This window comes from Sorex fumeus, unplaced genomic scaffold (assembly GCF_029834395.1).
Source record: "Sorex fumeus unplaced genomic scaffold, SorFum_2.1 ptg000037l, whole genome shotgun sequence".
NCBI lineage: Eukaryota > Metazoa > Chordata > Mammalia > Eulipotyphla > Soricidae > Sorex > Sorex fumeus.
In genome coordinates, this window is record NW_026606094.1 from 29,198,592 (window position 1) to 29,220,370 (window position 21,779).

The window sequence follows — 21,779 nt, forward strand, 5'->3', positions numbered from 1 at the left end:
GATAAAGAAATCTATTATGATGATCACTCATTCACTTGATCTTAGTTTAGTGAAAGGGTTCAGAATGACTGGAATTACTACATCTCACATTCTTTTCACCCGGCAGCATTCAGGGCTTATTGCTAGCTCTGCACTCAGATCATTCCTGGCATTGCTTGAGGACCATATGGGATGCCAGAGGAGCGAACCCAGGTCAGCCGTGTGCAAAGCAAGCACCCTACCCTCGATACTAGTGCATTGGCCCTATATCTCACATTCATATTCTTGAAAGAATTGATCAACTTGCCAGTGGTACTTTGTAGTAGAAATATGTGAAATTGAAGAGGGTAGGGAATTTATTCAGATGTGTACAGAAGGAATTTAAGGAAAGAGGAATGGTTCACAAACTAGGCAGACTGCCCAAAGAGTAGTACAAAAATCCTTGAAGAAAAATTGGGAAATTTTTTCCTTACTATTTTAAGATTTCAGCCCAAATAAATTCCACCCACGTTCTTACTGAGAGAAGGAAAAAGAAAATTTACAAAGAGTCCTTGTGATTTGATTTGGAAGAATGTTCTGACTTGGGAAGAACAGCATTTCTCATATCCAGCACACACCAAATATCAGACACAATTTTCAGGTTTTTTGTATGAAAGTTACAAAATTAAGCTGTAAGCTGCTTATTTTTTGTATTTAGGTTTCAATTTTACATTGTACAGATTAATTTTAATCAAAATATTATATTAGTCGTTCTCCCTCTCCCTCTCTTTGTTGTTGCTGCTGTGCTATTACAGGGCCACATACACATGTGTTTGCCAGGGATTGCACACATGACCTCAGTACTCTTTATAGTTATGGTCCTCATAGGTAGGTGTTAGGTGCCAGATGTAACACAGTGTGTTGGGTGGCTCTGGTGTCCCAAATAGCAGAGCTATGGGACTGTGGTCATGCAACCCCCAGGGACCCATCTCAGGCCTTCATGCTTGCAAGGCAGATTGTCACCACCTCATCTCTCAGTCCCCCCCTCTAGTTATTCTTTATTAAACCCTTGTACATTATATAGTTATTATACATATATATTAGTCTTATTTTTTTTTTTTTTTAGTGAGGGGCACACCTAACAATGTTCAGGGCATGCTCCTGGCTACTATTACTCCTACCCAGGGATCTCTTCTGGTAGGGCTTAGGGTTCTATATGGGGTGAGGGGATCGAACCCAGTTTGGCTCTGTGCAAGTCAAGTTCCCTAGCTGCTGGACTGTCCTTCAGCCCAAGACTTAATATTTTCATTATTAAAAATTAATCTGTAGTTCTTCAAAACTTTTTTGCTTTTCTGTACATCTCTTTGTTTATTCATTTTCACTCTGTCCTTTGACATACTAATGCTTAAGATTTTTTAGTATGTTTTCTGAATGAGAATTAAAGCTAGATTAGGATGTACTATGCAATTAAAAATTTCCCTGCCATTAATTTACAGACTGAAGCAGTAGTACAGCAGGTTGGACATTTGCTTTGCTTCCAGCTGACCCAGGTTCGATCCCTGACTTTCCATATGATCCCCCCAAGCATCGCCATGTATAATTCCTGAGTGCAGAGCTGGGAATAACTCCTGAGCATCAACAGTTGTGGCCCAAAAAACAAATAAATTACTTAAATAAATGAAAACGTCCTGTCTGTTTATAGTTTATAATTCTTCTCATAAGTAAAACACACACAAATGTCAAGGAGGAATGTAGAATAGTTGGATATCAATAATAGGGTTTTACAGTTAATTATGTTTAAATATTTAAATGTAATTAATTATTTTTAAATAATTATCTCTAAATCCATTCGCAGCTCTATTGGGTTTACCAAAAAGGGTTATTTTAAAATTACTTTTAAAATTTGATAACAGATTATTTATTAAATAGAAATTGGGATTTGATGTTTAATTTACCAGATAATTTGTTCTTTTCATAATTGTGGAAAAAAGAGAGCATAGGTATTGTAATAGTTCAAAGATCAACAACAGATATTTTGTAAAAGTCAACATTCAAAGAATTATTTGTTGTCAATGATAAAATGAGGGCTGAAGATAAGCTTTCTTAAATGAGTAGTCAGGTAGACATTGACTAGCTCAACTTTTTTCATTCCTCTAAACCCCCACTGAAAGCTGATCTAAAGCTCTAGAAATCTACAAGCTAATTTCTACGTTGTTTAAATTGTATTTGTTCGAGCAGTTTTCCTTATATATCCTAGACATGTCAGTAGATAGTTTATAGTAGTATAATTGTTTAAAGTAGTATCATTATCATTCCTGGCAGTGCTCAGGGTACCATATCGGGTGCCAGATCAGCCACTTGCAAGGCAAGTGCCCTACCTGCTGTACTATTGCCCCAGTTCCTCATTTATAGCTTTTTTTTTTCACCTACTTTACAATTGGTTCACATGCTATTTTTCATGCTCTTGTGTCCTAAAGGAAATACAATTCAATATTTAGAATTATGAGATAATCTTACTAACCTTGTAAAAATAAGTACAGTGTTGATTATTCTACAGGTTGTGGGGAGGGGTAGGAGTGGGGGCAGAGTTCCCAAGAGCTCTTCAGGGGACCCTATTGTCATTCTCCGCAATATTTGGTCAGCTGGACTGAGGATTCAGTGCTAGGGTCTGAGTATTAAGTGCTACTTGGGCCCTGAAGTGCCTGAGATTTAACCTGGACTGGACATATGCCTTAACCTGACTATCTCCCAGTCTTACAGTGATTAATTTGATGCTCCTGGTTAGCGTTTTTCTTTTTCCCTCACGTGCCCTACATTCTTGTGATGACTGGTATTTTTTGAAAGTGTAATTTAATCTACAAGAAGTATAGCATGGAGCTGGGAGAGATAGTTAGTACATGGGTTAAGGTATTTGCCTTGTATCTGCTGATCCCAGTAGTCTCGGTACAGAGTCTCTGGTACCACATATGGTTCCCCCAAATATCACTATGGATCATATGTGAGCACAGAACCAGGAATACCTGTAGCCCCTCCCCTTGTGGCTCAACCCCCCACACAATAAAAATAAATATGTCTATTAAAAAGTATGGGATTAATTTTAACTAACATATTTAATTTTTTTCATTGCTTTATTATATGCCAGTTTTTATATTGTTTACATGCCATATGTTATGAATCATGTTTATGCCATGGTCTAATATTTTCAAATTTATTTCAGAATGATTTAAACTTCGAAGATTTAGAAGACTTTAAAATAGAAGGTGGATTAAATAGCTATTTTACCTTTAAAATGTTATTAAAAAAAGTTACAAAAACAATTTATGTAGGGAATCATCACAGGAGATTATGGAAGGAAAGTGTAGATGGCAGGAAAGAAATGATCAGACAGAACTAGCATGTCTTATACATGAATTTACTAATATTACAGTGCTTCAAAAAAACAAGACAAGCATGTTTTATGATATATTTGAATCTAGACCCAGTTGTTGCTGATGCTTTTAGTGTATTATTAACTTTTCAGCATATTATTTAAACTACTGTCACTTTTAGTTTTCTTGTCCATAAGACAATATTTGTGGTGTGAGGGTTAGTAATAATATGAATAAAAGACATAGTATCTTGATTTCACACGTTGTGAAGAGTGGTTCAAAAGTTTGGGTCTAATTTTAGTAGCTTTCATATATTAAAAAAAATTAACCAAGATATATAGATGTTTTACTAAACCATCACTTTTACTTATTCATTGACTAATGTATTGAACTGTTCTCAACCCTAAAGACTATAACTGTTCACAGGAGCTTCACTTTTTTTTAAAATTGAATCACTGAATTACAAAGCTACAAGGTTACTCATGAATGAGGAGCTTAAATTCTATTGACAAGAGAATAATAAAGAAGTAAATGTATAGTAGATCAGATGTTAAATATTATGACTATGGAGAACAGTAAAGCAAATTAAGGAGGACAGAATGTGTATCGGTTATGTATTATAAGAACATCAAAACTTCGGTGGCTTATAACTTAAAAATATTTTTACATGTTGGTTGTCACATAGACAGCTATTGTTGATCTTGACTAGGTTCATTTATGTTTCTGGGGGTCAGCCTGCCTGTGACTAAGATGACTGGGATTACTTGTCCCTGCCCCACATGTTTCTCATTCCCAAAAGGCTTCCTGGAACATTCTCATGGCCATGGCAGAGGTGCGAGTGAGGGAAAAAATATCCAAGACCTGTCTAGACTTGGATCTGGCACTGTCCATTCTGTCACATTTTATTGACCAAAGCAAGTTAAAATATCACTTTAAGAGGTGATGAAATGGATTTCACCTTTTGAATTAGAAGAACTATGGTTTTAGTGCTGGGAGGATTGAAAAAAAAAGCTTATTAGTAAGATTAACGTATCATTCACTGTGTAGTAGGCAGAAGTTATTATATAAAGTAGTTAAGATATTGAATCAAGATTTGAATTAGTGAGGAAATGAACCATTCAGTTATTTGTAAGAATAGTATTCAGACTGAGGACACTAAGTGCTCTAGGACCTGGGTTAAGAGAGTGTTGACAGAGTATCAAGGAACCCCATGTACTTTAACAGAATGGGCAAGGACGGGAGTAGGTAATTTTATAGTAGGATTGGGACTTAATAGCAGACTTGATCCTTGTAGATCACAGTGAACACTTTGGTTTTTACTTTTTTTTAGTTTGGGAACCATTTGGTTTCATTCTTAGATATATTTTTAATTTATATTTTAACAGAATGACATTGGCTGTCATATACAGAGTAGGTGTAGAGAGGTAAGGATAGACGTATTTGCAGGAGGGTCTGAAGACAATGACAATAAATATTAAGGAGGAAAATCTGGCCTAAAAATCTGTCTCAGATGGCATTCATTGACAAAACCTGGTGAGAGGAAGAACCTAGATGGATACTGTTATAATGATGAGATGGGGAATATAGGAGGAAACATGAGTTTGAGAAACTATTAATGAAATTAGGGGCAAATGTATTGCATTTGAGTTGAATTTAGATCTTAGACCATCATGTTGGCCCTATAGAGCTGAGATTTTATATATATGTATATGTGTATATATTTATATATATATATAAATAAAATGGATGATCATTGAACTTGGAAGATGGTGAGATTAAGTGTCTAAGGATTGTAGACTCATTGTGAGAGAGAGCCTGACTGGTGTGTTGAGGAAGAAATGGGTTGAGGAGCTGTCAGAAAGAATGTGGATTTAATTCTGGGTTTGACCATTCTTACCTGGGATTCTTTCTCTCTCTCTCTCTTTTTTTCTTTTTTTTTTTTTGCCACACCCAGTGGTGTTCAGGGCACCACTTGACTCTGTGCTAAGGGATCACTGCTCGCAGGACCGTGGACCATCTGGGATGCTGGGGGGTCGAACCTGGATGTGTTACTCGCAAGGCAAATCTTGACCCACTGTACTGTTGCTCCAGTCCCAGGTTTCTTTCTCTTTTTTTGATTTTTAGGTCATACCCAGTGATGATCTTGGGTTACTCCTGGCTTTGCACTCAGGAATTATTCCTGGCGGTGCTTGGGGGACCATATGGGATGCCAGGGATTGAACCTGAGTCAGCCGCATGCAAGGCAAAGGCCCTGTCCGCTGTACTATCGCTCCGGCCCCTGTTATTTTTAACCTTGTTTGGTTTTGGTTTTGGAACCACACTCAACTGTTCTTAAGGCTCTTCCTAACCTGGTGCTCATGGTCACTCTCAGCGATATCTGAGGATATCGCATACCCAGAATTGAAACTGAGCCTTCCTCCCACATGCAAAGCATACACTCTAGCCCTTTCTAGTCACCTCTTCCTCACCCACCAGGGTTTTTTTTCTTTTTCAAAAAACTTTTAATTGTAAAATGTAAATAAGGCCATCTTAATAATTTGTAAGTGTGTAAATTATTAGTGTTAAGTACATTCATGTTGTTATGGAACCAGCTCTTTTCATTTTGGAAAACTAAAACTATTTACTCATTAAACAACTCATTCCCTTTCCCCTCTGGTCTCTGGCAACCATTATTCTGCATCATTGTTCATATCAACAAATTTGGCAGCTCTAGATACCTCATTAAATGTAATCATACATTTGCCTTATGTGGCTTATTTTGGGTAACATAATGTCCTTAAGGTTCATCCATGTTCTAACATGTCACATATGTAACATATGTCCTTTTTAAGACTAAATACATTCCCTTGTGTATTTGTTTCAAAATTTCGTCTCTTTGTTCATTGGACTCTTGGGTTACTTCTTCCTCTTGGCTTTTGTGAGTATTGTTTGAACACATAATCTGTACAAGATCCTGCTTTCGATCAGTCTTTAATTTTTTTTTTAAGGTATGGCAATACTGTTTTCCATAGTGGTCGTGCAATTTTATATTCCTCTAAACAATGTGCAGGGGTTCCAGTTTCTCTACATTCTCACCAGCACTTGTTCTTCGTTTCATAGTAGACATTGGAATGTGTGTGAAGTGATATCTAATTGTCATTTTGATTTTCATTTCCTTTTGATGAATGGCATTGAAAGATCCTTTGAAAGATGCATTTGTATAAAAAACCCTGTATGAGAGCTAAAAAACTGCTGCTTGACCACCAGCTTTCCTCCTTTGGCGTGGTTCTTTCTCAGTGGCGACAGGAGTCCACGGGTACACAGGGATCAGGGCAGAGGCTTCTCCCCTTCCCACTCTGTCTCCTATAGGGAGTAAGTCTGGCAACCAGGGGGATCATACTCCAGTGTGTTGGAGTCAACTGGCCAGGATCCCGACAAATTATAATAAAAATTTGTGATTCAATTTTAAAGTAAAATGCTCTTATTTCTTGAGGTGGTGGGGTTTGGGCCATACCCAGCAGTACTCAGAGGTTACTTCAGGCTCTGCACTCATTACTCTTTGCAGTGTTCCTGGTGGGTACCATATGGGATACCAGGACTCAAACCCAGGTTGGCCATGTGCAAAACAAACATCCTACCAGCTGTGCTATTTTTCTAGCCCTTTAAATAATAATTATTAAAATTAGCCAGAGTTAAGAATTATTATTTAAAGGCTAGAAAATTAGTCAGAGTTAGGGCTGGAGCAATAGCACAGCAGTAGGGCGTTTGCCTTGCAAGCAGCTGACCGGATTTGATTCCTCCACCCCTCTCGGAGAGTCCAGCAAGCTACCGAGAGTATCTCGCCCGCACTGCAAAGTCTGGCAAACTCCCTGTGACGTATTGGATGTACCAAACACAGTAACAAGTTTCACAATGGAGACAATACTCGGCCCGCTCGAGCAAATCGATGAACAACAGAGGACAGTGCAGTACAGTGCAGTGCAGCCAGAGTTAGAGCTATTTACCCTTTCTTCTTTAGGATTATTACTAGTTTCATATATCTTCTGATCTTCTGCTTTAAGATTTCTGCTGGTCAGGCCAGAGCGATAGTACAGTGGGTTGGGCGTATTTCTTTGCACACAACTGACCTGAGTTAAATCCCTGCCATATGGTCCCCCATGCACGGCCAGGAGTAACCTGTCAGTATTGCTGGGTATGACCCAGAATGCAAAAAAAATTCTACTGGAATAATACTGGTAAATTTGAGATTCAACTTTGACCCATGGTTTTGAAGGTTGTAAAATGTCAACTTTTCCTTGAAAATCTTGGCTTATTTTGATTGAGGAATTCTAAAGTATCTCTTTTATAAAAAACATTTTTAGATTATATTTACAAATTATTTTTAATTTTGTATTGTTTCTATATGCAGAAATATTTATGGTTGTATGTAAATACATAGTAGGTTTATTTTATAATTGAAATTTGAATTTTTTATTTGATTTTTACATGTTGCACTGCTTATTATTACTAAGAAATAATTGGATAAAATCATGCTCTTGCTTAACTTGGTGGCAAATTTTGTCATAGTGATGTTGTCTGACCTTTCAGGACCAAGTCTAAAATATTGTTCAAAGAAATGCCCTTTCAAGGAGTCTGAGTTAAATAACTTCCATTTCATTTCCCCAGAGAAATATACTGACACTTCCAAAAGTTTTTATGCGTTAATAGGAAAAAATAACCCAGCAGATACCTTAATTTAACATTTTATATGCTGTTAGAGTTGAAGAGTTGTAACAGGAAGATGGAGAAATTGCCTATATAACTATTGCCTGTATAATACAGCTTCCATTGTCTGTGTAGAGAAATATTGGAAGAATTAAGGACATTATCAATAACAATTTATTCTGCCATTCTAAATTTGCCCCCCCCTTTTTGGGGGGGGACTGGGGAAGGAGGCTTCTAATCTAAACAAACTTGCAGTATACATTTAGAATTACTTTCTAACATGGCCAGAGAGGTAGTTCTTGCATGCAGTGGAACTGACACCAAAACCCAAATAAAATAACTAAATAAATGGGGAAAAATATAACAAATTATTTTCTGAGGTTTTTGAAACAGAAATTGTGGGTAGCGATGAGCACTATGATCTCTAGTATCCTACTTAGGTAAGGTAAAGGTAAGGTAAAGGCCCTCCCGTTGATCATCCATTTGCTCGAGTGGGCCCAGTAACGTCTCCATTGGAGACTTTGTTGTTACTGTGTTTGGCATATCGAATACGTCACGGGGAGCTTGCCAGGCTCTGCTGTGCGGGCGAGATACTCTTGGTAGCTTGCCGGGCTCTCCGAGAGGGGTGGAGGAATCGAACTCGGGTCAGCCATGTTGGCTGCGTGTAAGGCAAACGCCCTACCGCTGTGCTAGTATGACACTAAATCTCAGGGTGCAGACAAAATGGAACTAAAATACTCTTTGAGGGGGTGGGAACAATAGTACTGCAGGCAGGTTGCTTGCCCAGCATAAGGCTGACCCAGGTTTGATCCCTGGCACCCCATATGGTCTCCCCAGCACGGCCAGGAGTGATCCCTCACCATAGAGCCAGGAGTAAACCCTGAGCACGGGCCGGGGTGGCCCCAAAATAAAACAGAAAAAGCTTTTTGAGAACAAAAAGATTGGCAGTAATTAAGATATTTTAGTTATTTCCAATAATTCAGTTAATCTGTAGCTGCTAATAAGAATTTTTCCTTGAAGTCCTCATCTGTTAATGACATTTTTATGTGCTCATTTCAGTTTTTACATAAAGGCATTCACTATGCTGAATGTTGTACAGGGTGCTTTATTTGCATTCTGTAATGAACACAGTACATTTCTATTTCTTGATATTTGTTTATAGTAATTTTTATATCCAGTAAATGTTTCCTTTACCTATTATTCATGGACGTTCTTAGTTATTTTTACTCAAAATTTATCATAAGGTACTGGAGATATAGTATAGAGATTAAGGTGCTTATCTCCACAGAACTGATCCTCGTTCAATCTCTGGCACCACATATGATCCCTACTACCTCCAGGATTGATCCTTGGGCAAAGAGCCAGGATTAAGTCCTGAGCATTGTGGGCCCCTTCTTCCCCCCCCCAAAAAATGGGGGAATACATTGTAAAGAAAGAAAGAAAAATACATTTGACCCTTTGTTAATGGAACTTTCCCTCCTCCTTGGCAGTGGGACCAGAAGTAAGAGTGAAGTTTAAACCTCCAGAAAAATTTTTTTAATTTCATTTTTATAAAAATTTTCAAAATACTTGATTACGTTTAATATTTGAACACCAATCTCACCACCATTACACCTTCTGATCACCGTATTTCCATCTTGAATCCCAAACCCTGCCCCCTAAGCAGAAACAAAGTAATTTATTTGTATTGCTTGTTATGAATAATCCACTGAAAATGATCCAAGAAAGGTTTCTTAGAGGAAAGTGTGTTAAGACTCTTGTGTTGTTGCACCCAGGAGTCATTAAGCCCCCCCCCCCCTTTTTTTTTTGCTTTTTGGGTCACACCTGGTGATGCACAGGAATTACTCCTGGCGGTGCTGAGGGGACCATATGGGATATTAGGAATCAAACCCAAGTAGGCTGCATGCAAGGCAAACACCCTACCTGCTGTACTATCACTCCAGCCCCAAGCCCTTCTATAAGAGATCAGTAACATGTTGTTAAAGGTTTGAGCCGTGTGTGTGTACATGCATATATATACACACATATATACATATATATATGTATGTAGAAATATATTTCCCCCTACGATTGGTTGCCTTCTACTTTTTTTTCTGTTGTTGTTTTTGGGTCACACCTGGGGATGCACAGGGGTTACTCCTGGCTCTGCACTCAGGAATTACTCCTGGCGGTGCTCAGGGGACCATATGGGATGCTGGGAATCGAACCCGGGTCGACCGCATGCAAGGCAAATGCCCTACGCGCTGTGCTATCTCTCCAGTCCCGGTTGCCTTCTACTTTAAACCCAATCAAATGTGGTGTGCTACTCTTGTTATATCAGTGGTGTAAAGTATGAGATGTCACAAGGCCGTAAATATGGCTGCACGGTCCAGGAATGGATTCACTCATGAGTGAGGTGTGTAGAAAGCAGCGGCAATTGAGTTCATCTCCAGAAAATTTTAAGCCTAAATGGTTAAGGAGAAGGTGTCATGAAAATAAAAGGGACAGAGAAGCATTTTTTAAAAATTGTGTTTCCATATTTAATAAGCAGTTTGAATATAGAATGAAGAGAACATTTAGGACTACATATACATATAGAGATTTTAAAGTATTTATGGGCTGGAGCGATAGCACAGTGGTAGGGCATTTGCCTTACAAGCGGACAACATGGCCGACCCGAGTTCGATTCCTCTGCCCCTCTCGGAGAGCCCGGCAAGCTACCGAGAGTATCTCGCCCGCAGGGCAGAGCCTGGCAAGCTACCTATGAGGTATTCGATATGCCAAACACAGTAACAACAAGTCTTATGATGGAGACTTTACTGGGCCCGCTTGAGCAAATCGATGAACAACGGGAGGACCGTGGTTACCGTGGTTAAAGTATTTATAAATGTAATAGTTAAAGGCCATGTTAGAGAAGGTATACACTTGCTAAAGGTGAAATCCAAGACTAATATAATTCCATGGAGGGACCGGAGCAGTAGTACATCAGGTAGGGCACTTGGCCTTGTACCCAGCCAATTCCAGTTTGATCCTCAGCATCCCATATATGGTTTCCTGACGACTTCCAGGAGTAATTCCTGAGCACAGATCCAAGAGTAACCCTTTAGCACCACCAGGTGTGACCCTTAAAACAAACAAATGAGGGGGCTGGAGAGATAGCACAGCAGGTAGGGCGGTTGCCTTACACGCAGTGGACCCAGGTTCGATTCCCAGCCCCCTGAGCACCACCAGGAGTGATTTTTGAGTGCAGAGCCAGGAGTAACCCCTGTGCATCGCCGGGTGTGACCCAAAAAGCAAAGCAAAACAAAACAAAACAAAAAACAAACAAATGAAAAATGAATAGCTCCATAGAGAACACAAATATTTAGCTACTAGGCAGTTTAAGAGCTAGAAAGCTCTAATTAGTGTAGTAAAGGGACAACTAAGAGACAGTTGTTTCATAAAGTCTAGGAAAGGAAGTTTTTTAAAGAGATTGGTCATCTAAATACAGTATTCTCTGGAATTATGGCTTTTCAAATCTGATGCTCTTTTGCAAATTAAGTAATAAAGGGAAGAATAAAGTTTTAGGGAGGGGTAGTCATGAATTAATGGTTCACTAGAAAGTACTGGCTTCTCTCTAGAAAGTTGACTACAGCTTTCATGGCAATCTGGCCTAGCAGAAAATAATTTGCGTTTGTTTTGATTTTAGTGGTAAAATAATGAATTAGATTCTCTTCAGTTGCAAAGATAAGTTTTTCTGTGATTTATCTTTTCAAAGATAATAGTAATTGGAGGTTATGTCTTTGTGAACAAATAAAAAGTACCCCCCAATTGCATCCATGGCTTCTACCTCCCATCCCCATCATTCCAGAGAAAAAGACATTTAACGCACTCAAGTTACTTTAAAATAGTCTCGATTTTACCACATGTTCGTATTACGTATTATGGAATAATGTTCAATGATGGATTGTTTTGGGAAAATTTGAGTGTCTGGACTTCATTTGTATTCCTCAATGAAGAAATGGGAGACCAAGGGTAAAGGATACTATATTAAGATAACTGCCAAGTGAAGGGTGGCATAATTAGGAGCCAAAACCAGATTTTGAAGTTTCTGAGCAATTTACCAGCAGACAAGGAGATAAGTTGTTTGAAGCTGGTACTGACTTGGAAAATGCGAAACTAGAGGTTGCATGAGTTAAATGAGTTATTTGTGGAATGGATAGTTCCAGAGTAAGTACTCATGCTTTGCATACTGAAGGTACATGTTTGAGCTTATCACCACATGGTCCCCAACTATTGCAAGAAGCAATCCCTCAACACCGAAAACTGTGCCAGTACTAGCACTGCTGGGTGTGGCCCCACAGCAAACAAAAAAGCAGTAAGTATGTACATTATAGTTCATTTGTCACAGGCTATGCTGATAGTAGCCTTTAGTAGAAAATAGACCATGTTTTCATGGAATTTGTGTTCTATTAGGGATGGCATATGTTCATATAACATAATTACTTATGTTGGAATATGCCTTAGGAGTATATTTAAAAAAACTGTAGGTAGAGATGAGGAAACAGTTGGAAGGAAATGGAAGATGGTGGTTTCAGAAAATGTTTCTGCAAGATGATTTTTATATTAAAACTAGAGGAAAACAAGGAATTTGCTTGACTTGCTAATATTGAAATAACTGAAGCATAGAAATCAACATTAACAAGAAAATAAAATTTTGTCAGCCTAAGACCTATTTACTTTAATATATTTGCTTTCTGTCTTAGTACTGACTTAAATTCAGTAAGGAAGCATTGTTACCGAGTTTTGAAAAAGGAGGGCAAGAGCGCCCATGGATTTGCCTTGCATGTGAAAATTCCTGGGTTTGATCCCCAGCACTTTCTAAAAAAAAAAAAAAAAAGAACCAGGGCTGGGTAAGACGTTTGTCTAGCAAAGCTTGACCTGGGTTCTATCCCTAGCACCTTATATGGTTCCCCTGTGTGCAGAACCAGGAGTTAGCTCTGAGCACAGCCAGATATGGTCCAGGGAGTTGGAGGAGAATGGAAAGAAGAATGGCATACAGCAATAGGTAAAATAGACAAACTTTGAAAGAATTGTATATTTCAGTTTAGAGCAGTTCAGTGCATAGTTGAAATCAACCTGTTATTTTAATTATAACAGTGGTATGCTTACTTTTGCATATTTTGTAAAAGATTTAAGAATAGCCAAATAATTGTATACTTTCATAGAAATTATACTGATTTTACTACTTTTACTTTGTATTGGGCTTACTTGTGGGGGGAGTCACACCTAGCAGTGCTCAGGAATTACTCCTGGCTCTGTGCTCAGGGAGGAACATTTAGAGTGCCAGGGCTCAAACCTGGGTCAGCTGTATGCAAGACAGATGCCTACCTGCTGTACAACCACTCCAGCCCCTACAGTTTTTTTTTGGGGGGGGGGCGCCTCACAGTTATGCAGTTTTTTTGGTCGAGCTAAATTAGGATGACAATTAAATGGCTTTTGTTATCAAGAAAAATGTTTCAGGCATGAAATTAAATGTTTCAGGTACAAAACTTGATTATTTAACAATTATTACTGCATGCCAAATATGTGCCAGACTTCCTCCTACCTTTTAAACTTGGGATGGATTTTCCAGTAATTGCCACAGAAATTGTTCAAAGCATCAACAAAAAGTTTGTTTTTTCAGGTTAAGTTATATTGTGCTGCACTATATCTCTTTAGTTACTTTGTTTTTGGTCCACACTCAGCAATGATCAGGGCTTATTACTCCTAGCCTGCCCAGGGAGCCATATGGGTGCCAGAATTCCTGGTTGATGAGATTGAATCCTGGTTGATCACAAGCAAGACAAGCACCCTACCCATCTGTATTGTTTTTCCAGCTTCTATACGCTTAGCTCTCAAGCTTAAGATAACACCATTTTAATAAAGAAACAAAATATGGGATTAATACCCAAGAATAGCTGAGATCAACACCAGGAGGAATACTCCATAGCGTAGAGGCCAGCCAGGCATTCTAGGGGAAAGGGCAGCTCAGATAGAGAAGGGAGCACCAAATAAAGGGTGTTTGGAGGATCCTCCCAGGAGGGGAGATGCATGTTGAAAGTAGACTACGGACTGAACATGTTTGCCACTCAAAGCCTCTTTTGCAGACCACAACACTCAAAAGGAGAGAGAGAACACAAGGGATTGCCCTGCCACAGAGGCAGGGTGAGATGGGAGGGATGGGGGTGAGAGGGATATTACCCATGGTGGTGGAAAATGGGCACTGGTGGAGGTATGGGTATTTGATCATTGTATAATCGAAACCCAAGCACAAAAAATAGTGAATCTACAACTGTACCTCATGGTGTTTCACTAAAAATAAAAAAAATTAAAAAAAAAAGATAACACCATTTTAGTTTCTTTTTAAGGTACAGTTTTAAGATTTATTATTGTTTATTTACTAAAAGCACTGTTTTATGAAATTCGAAAATGTTTTTTTATTTTTGTTTTTTTAATTTTTTGCTTTTTGGGTCATGCCCGGCAATGCACAGGGGTTACTCCTGGCTCTGCATTTAGGAATTACCCCTGGCAGTGCTCAGGGGACCGTATGGGATGCTGGGAATCGAACCTGGGTCAGCCGTGTGCAAGGCAAACGCCCTACCCGCTGAGGTATTGCTCCAGTCCCAAAATTCAAAAATTTTTTAGTGTTGATGTTGAGGAATTTGAAGTAATGTGTCTGTGAGTATGAGAAGTCTTGATCACCAATATTTAATCCCTTTTACTATAAAAATATTTGAGTTCGTTTTCTTTCCATTTTAGCTGTCTTTTTGTATCAATTTTCCAGGGATTCCAGACTGTCAGGAGTGCCTTGATACTGGGGGTTAGCTAACTGGGATCCCAACAGCAACGGCTCTCTTGTTTTCCTAGTTGCCTGTGATGGAACTGGGTTTTGAACTCACATTTGCAGTATTGCAAGTTGAATACTCACTACCTGGTATTTGACAATCCCTTTTAAGAAGTGATGGTTCTAGAAGGCTTCACAAAGGAAGTAACACTTTAGCCATATCCTTCTGTGAACTTACCAGAAAGAGTAAAAATTATGAAACTGGGATGTTAGGGGTGGAGAGTTTCTTTCGGTGAAGAATTCTGTTATGCCTGAAAGGGTGCGGGTGGAGGGGAGAGAGAGAGAGAACAGCTACATTTGGCACTTTAACGTAATGGATTTTAAGTACGGATATGACCAGGCTTCATTTTTAGAACAGTTATTTAGATAATAACTGAAATAGTTAAGGGGTTTGTATTGCTTTTTCAAGACGTTCAAAGATATACCTAATTGAAAATGTTTTTCTTAAGAAATTTGATTTTTTTTTTCAAGCCACACTTTTAAAGGGTATGGTTAGCAGGATACTTTCTTTAAAGTTATACTAAATTACATGTCACTGTCCTCCCGTTGTTCATCGATTTGCTCGAGCGGGGGCCCAGTAACATTGTGAGACTTGTTACTGTGTTTGGTATATCAAATACATCACGGGGAACTTGTCAAGCTTTGCCTTGCGAGTGAGAGTATCTCGGTAGCTTGCTGGGCTCTCCAAGAGGGGTGGAAGAATCGAACCCGGCTCGGCCAGGCTGGCTGCATGCAAGGCAAACGCCCTACGCGCTGTGCTATCGCTCCAGCCCCAAATTACATATATACTTAGTAAATGAATTTTATGTTAGTATTTACTTCAGTGCTATTCACTATCTTGCACATAATTTTACATAAGCTTATGAATAAGGTATGTGGTATTTCTTAGTATGTGGTATATTTCTCAGTTAATTTCCTAGTAATAGCTTCACTAGAGAGAGTCAAATGGTGTTAAAGAAGTTAAATGAAATAATAAGTGTAGTACTTTCCACTTCATGGGCTGGAGCAATAGCACAGCGGTAGGGCGTTTGCCTTAAAAGCGGCCAACATGGTCGACCCGAGTTCGATTCCTCCGCCCCTCTCGGAGAGCCCGGCAAAGTACCGAGAGTATCTCGCCCGCGTGGCACAGCCTGGCAAGCTACCCGTGATGTATTCGGTATGCCAAACACAGTAACAACAAGTCTCATGATGGAAATGTTACTGGGCCCGCTCGAGCAAATTGATGAACAATGGGAGGACCGTGACCGTACTTTCCACTTCATATTGTTAAACTGGGGCTTCTGAGATAGCTCAACAGGCTGAATGTAGGCTTTGTATATGGGAAGGCTGGCTTCATTCCCCAGGAATGATCCCTGAGAATATTATACTGATATTATATTATTATCAATATTATATTATATTGATACAAGGAGAAACTCCCAAGTATTGCCAGAAAAATAAACTGCTAAATCCACAGTTAACATAGTTTAATATGATTATCTTTGGTGCTACATCTGTTTCATGTGCTATTATTTGGACATTAATTTTTGTTATAGTAGTACTTTAACAAAGTCTTATTTAGATCACAGTTAAACCTTATTCTGAGACATTTAACATAGTATTTTTAATAAATTCTAAGGGTAGAAGGCATTATAAATATGAGTACTGATTGTCACTGGAAGTTCTTAAAGATGGAAATTTGAAAGAATCTTTGTTTTTTGTTTTGGGGCTGTACCCAGTGGTGCTTTTTAGGGTTTACTCCTGCCTCTGCACTTAAGGGTTACTCCTGGCCAGGTTCTGGAGACCATATGGGATTCTCAGGCTCAAACCTGCATTGACAATCAGCAAGGCAATTGCTCTATCCACTGTATAATCTCTCTAGTCCCTGAAAAAAACTTTCTATGGTGGTTATTTATTTTGTTTTGTGCAGTTTTCCAATTACAAGTTGCTGGGGGATAAGTGCTCCTTGGTCCATAGAATGCAATATTTTTAGTTATGTATTTATTTTTGCTATTTTATTATTAAATTTTTCTTTATCCCTAATCTACTTTCTAAGAAAAATCTCAAAATCATATTGCTAAAAAATAACATAAAATAACATAAAATAAAGGAGCAGAGAGGCCAGAGCAAAAAAAGGGACTGAGCGCATGCTTTGTAGGCAGGAGACTGCAGGTTCCATTCCCCACCACAGAAAGGTGTGCCCTAAGTGCTTCACCCCCCAAATACTAAGGAACCTGAGAATTGGCAAAAATCTACTCTAACTATATTACTTTGACACACTTACTTTAATAGAACATTCTTTATTGGAAGCTTAACTGTGGAAATGCCTCATACTCTACATTTTAAGAAAACTAGACAGGGGCAGGAGAGATAGTGCACTGGTAGCGTGCTTGCCTTGCACTTGGCTGTCACGGGGTTTGATCCTTGGCATTCGATATGGGTGAGGCCCAAAACCTAAAAAAAAAAAGAAAAACTAGACATATAGAAACTCAAAATGCAAATTAGATAGTTGCTTATACTTTAAGTATTTTAAAAGGTAATGAAAACTTGAAAACTCACTTCAAGTAGAAACTTTATTTCACATATTTATCAATGATATAATTTCGAATATAAAAATTGGCAGTTATTGCAGCAGGTATTTTAGAAGTCTGTTGCCCTGGCCTCTTGCCTTGCACTAAATCACATGCCCCATTGCCCAATAATACTGGGAAGGACCCTTGAGTCTCCAGAGCATCACTTGGGAGACTGATTCACCTCCCCTCCCCAATAAAATAAAGTCCTCTTCTCTGTCCATATAATGTGTATATTATATGCAAGTTTTTACACTGCATACAACACACAGTGTGCATATACTATTTCAGTGGTGGGTACTTAACTTATCCCCATGCTTCAATAATGGCTAGATTGATAGTCATATTCTGTACATTATCTATAAATGGAAATCTTAGAAAATAAAAATTTGTGGTTAAATATGCAAGATGTATATGTAAATGACGGTGAAGTTCTATGTTAATACGTGGAAATTAAATCGTAGCTCATCTTTTATACTTCCCTTCACTTTATATTTAACATTTGAATAACCTTATTCATCAAAAAGGTTCGAAAACAGTACTATTTTCTTCCCATTTGCCCATTTCCCTTCCCCCCAAACAACAAACCATTGTTAAATGTTTTTCAGAGATATTTTATGTACATATATAAATGCAAATATATCTTTTCAGAACCAGTAGTTATTATATACAGCATATTTTTCCTCCTTTTTATGTATATTTTCAAGATGTTTATCACTATAATACTTTCTTGTTTGTTTTCAACCATATCATTTCATTACATTATTGAGAGAAATGTATTTAGCTGGTCCTCTATTAATAGACTGGGGTATTTTCGGTCCTTCATTGGTATAAACAGCATTACAATAAATAACCTTCTACCTGTTGCTTTTTATGGAGTACAAATTTTTTTTTTAATGGAGTACAAATTTATACAAGTACAATTCTTGGGTTAAGGAGTTTTTATGTATTTGTAATTGCTATATTGTTAGGAGTTGTGCTAATCTTTTCTGCCAGTATTGTTTGAAGTTTCTCATTTTCTTATTATCACGTGACAATAAACCATTTGCTTCAGAATTTTGAAATTCCCCTTACCATACTTCAGTACTTTATTATCACAGGAAATAGCGTCATAAATGTGGGAGATTTTCCTTTTAACATTGTGCTATTGTGCGACAAGATTCTTGGTCTTTTCATCGTTAAGCAATAAAAATGAGTATTACTATTTTAGGTTTCTTAGAGTGTGAGAATAAAATTTAGATTTTTCGAAGAAAAAGCTCTCTAGGGGCTGGAGCGATAGATAGTACAGCGGGTAGGATGTTTCCCTTGCACGCGGCCGACCTGGGTTCGATCCTCGGCATCCCATATGGTCCCCCCCAGCACTGCCAGGATTAATTCCTGAGTGCAGAGCCAGTAGTAACCCCTGAGCATCGCTGGGTGTGACCTAAAAAGAAAAAAAAAGAAAAAGAAAAAGCTCTCTAGATTTAGGGGGCTGGAAGGCATTTGCCTTACATGCGGCTAACCTGGGTTCTATCCGTAGCAATCCCATTTGTTTCTCCAAGGCCTATCGAGTAATTCATGAGTGCAAAACTATGAGTAACCTCTAAGTGTACCCCCCCAAAAAAGAGAGTAAGTTAATAAGCTTAAATAAAATTCTAATTTTTAAGATATAGTTATAGTATACTTACTTGCTCATATCAGCACCTCAGTACAAAAGCAAAAAGGTGGAAAAGGTAAATGTTACCATAATTAGGAAACTTTGTATTTAATAAGTTGTGGAATAGTGAAGCCTTTTTATAAGAATACTTTAAATATGTCTGGGAGGGGGGGAAGTAAGCTCCTTTGAAGTTAAATTTCAGCAGTGTGGTGCAGTAGTAAATTTAAACAATTCACAATGCAGACTTTCAGTGTTTCTGAAAGCAGGAAGTGTATTACTGACATGCAGAAATATTCCATCCCAAAGAATATCCTTACTGCCATATGTGGTAAGAATTTGTCACTAACTCACAAACCACTTCTGTAATGCAGTGAAGAAGCAGAACTGGTCTTTGTAGGCATTTCCAATTCAATATGAAGAAACTTTGTTTTGCAGTAACTTATAAGTAATTACCAGCTTGTGCTTTGAAAGAAGCCTGGTACATCATGGGTGCTTGTGGTTTATTGAGAAAAGAAATAAAGAAATTTGTACATAATGTTTAGGCATGATTTTAAAACTTGATCATTGTGACCCTGAGTTAACATGCAGACATTACTTGAATAAGTTAAGGATTGAGTTACTATTTTAACTCCAGCGTCAGAGAGATAGCTGAAAAGACAGAATGTATGAGTGGGAAGCCCAGGTTCCATCCCTGACATCTCCAGAAGTAACTTTTGAGCATCAAATTAGGAGTAGCCCTTGGTCACTGCCAGGTTTGGTCTCTGAAATAAAATATGGGGACTGGAGAGTTGTCAAGGTACTTGCTTTGCTTGCAGCAACCCTGATTCGATCCCCAGTGCCATATATGTTCCCTCCAGCCCAGACAACAGTTGCTTTAAGCACAGCGAGGTACAGCCCCAAAGTCCCTCCAAAAATAAAGAAACAGGTCAGCTGAGAAAAATAGGAAAATGAGTTGTGAAGAATCGGGGTTAGTATAAGAGAAGAACAATTTTTGAATCATTAACATTTTGAAGATGTTTTCTTAAACTTGATTTTTTTTTTTTACATATAAAGCGATTAAGAAGATTGTCTACCAAATATAGAACAGAAAAGATTTATCCCACATCCACTGGAGAAAAAGAAGAAAATGTTAAAAAGAACAGATATAAGGACATACTGCCATGTAAGTTTTAAATGCCCCTAATAGAACAAATGAAAATGCTAATTAGCAGTTTGTAAACTAAACTGCTTTATTTTTCCTAAATGAATTCAATTGTTAAGAAAATAATAATCAAACCTCTTTTAAGGTATAACACAAAATAATAACTTAAAATTGTGCTTCTTGTTTTTCCTTCTGATAGTTTTTTAAGTGTTTATTTTCCTTAAGTATTATGATTAATTTTTAAATACTAAAAAAATTCATGTGAAAATGCCTTCTTTGGACTTCCTATTCAAAGAAGATATTTGATTAAAATAACAGATAAACACAACTGGATAAATTTTTAATGCTATAACTATTGACTTACCTATTCACAATTAAGAGTTTTTAAGTGATTAAGTACATGAGTACTATAAGATAACTTGTGCTTATATTGTATGTTCTTAACAAGCTAATGTGTATCTCTTATAGTGTATCTAAGAGTGATAGTATTATACTCCAGTAATGATAATTATAATTACACTTTTCTGGCAAAATACCTGAAACCTTCAAAGCATGCAAACTTTTAAGTATATCATATTTTGTAGAATAGAAACTTTACAATAGGGGTTCTGGGAGATAGTTCACAAGGCTAGAGAGCAACCTGGCATACACGAGATTTCAAGTTCAACCCTGGTATAGTTCCCTGACACCCATTGCCCCAGCCCTATAGCACCTCTGAGCCCGAGCATCACCACATTACCAGGTTGTAGCATTATATTGTCAGGCATGTATGGCTGCACCTAGGGTATCTCCAAGAATGACCTCCTTGTCCCCTGAGCACTATTCAGGATCCTCCTCCCCAAAAATTAGAACAAAAGATACTGTCATACCTACTATTTAAAACTGCTGGTTATTTTTGCTATCCTTCAGTCTCTTGAAGCATCTACATTTTATGACTCTCAAGTTATGTCTTCTCATGGTTGACTGGTAGTCTTGCCAAAAATGCATAGACAGTCAAAGGAATCAGTCAATTAAAGAAACTTTAATAGATTGGAAGAGACAAAGAAAAAGTAATATCTAAGTGTAATGTGGCGTCCTGCCAAAAGAAAAAAGAAAAAATTTAAAACTGGTTTAAAAAATTTGGGAGGTGGTGGGGAAGGACGTAGGTAAATAGCCCAAAGGAATTAAACAGTTACTTTTCATGATGAAGCTCTGGTTTCATCCCCCACACTGCATGATCCTCAAGCATCTCCAGGAGTGGCCACTAAGCACTGCTGGTTGTGACCCAAAAACAAAACAAGAAAACTGGTAAAAAAAAAATTTTTTTTGGCTTTTTGGGTCAAACCCGGTGATGCACAGGGGTTTCTCCTGGTTCTGCACTCAGGAATTACTCCTGGCAGTGCTTGGGGGACCATATGGGATGCTGGAAATCGAACCCAGTTCGGCTCCTTGCAGGGCAAACGTCCTACCTGCTGTGCTATCACTCCAGCCCAAAAACTGGTAAAATTTTTATAGTTGCTTAATACTAGTTTATTTTGGGGGTGGGAAGTTGTTTTGCTCTGGAGGGCCCATTCCTGATGATGTTCAGGACTTACTCCTGACTCTGCACTTAGGGATCTCT

General features: G+C 38.1%; 1 protein-coding gene across 1 annotated transcript in view; it reads left to right on the forward strand.

Annotated features, from left to right (window-relative positions):
* The window catches only part of PTPN12 (protein tyrosine phosphatase non-receptor type 12), a 69,772-nt gene that overhangs the window by 14,977 nt on the left and 33,016 nt on the right, over positions 1-21,779 (forward strand). Inside the window, exon 2 of the mRNA XM_056118200.1 lies at positions 20,092-20,200. Within this exon, the coding sequence (XP_055974175.1) occupies positions 20,092-20,200 (109 nt within the window). The remainder of the gene's footprint in view (positions 1-20,091; positions 20,201-21,779) is intronic.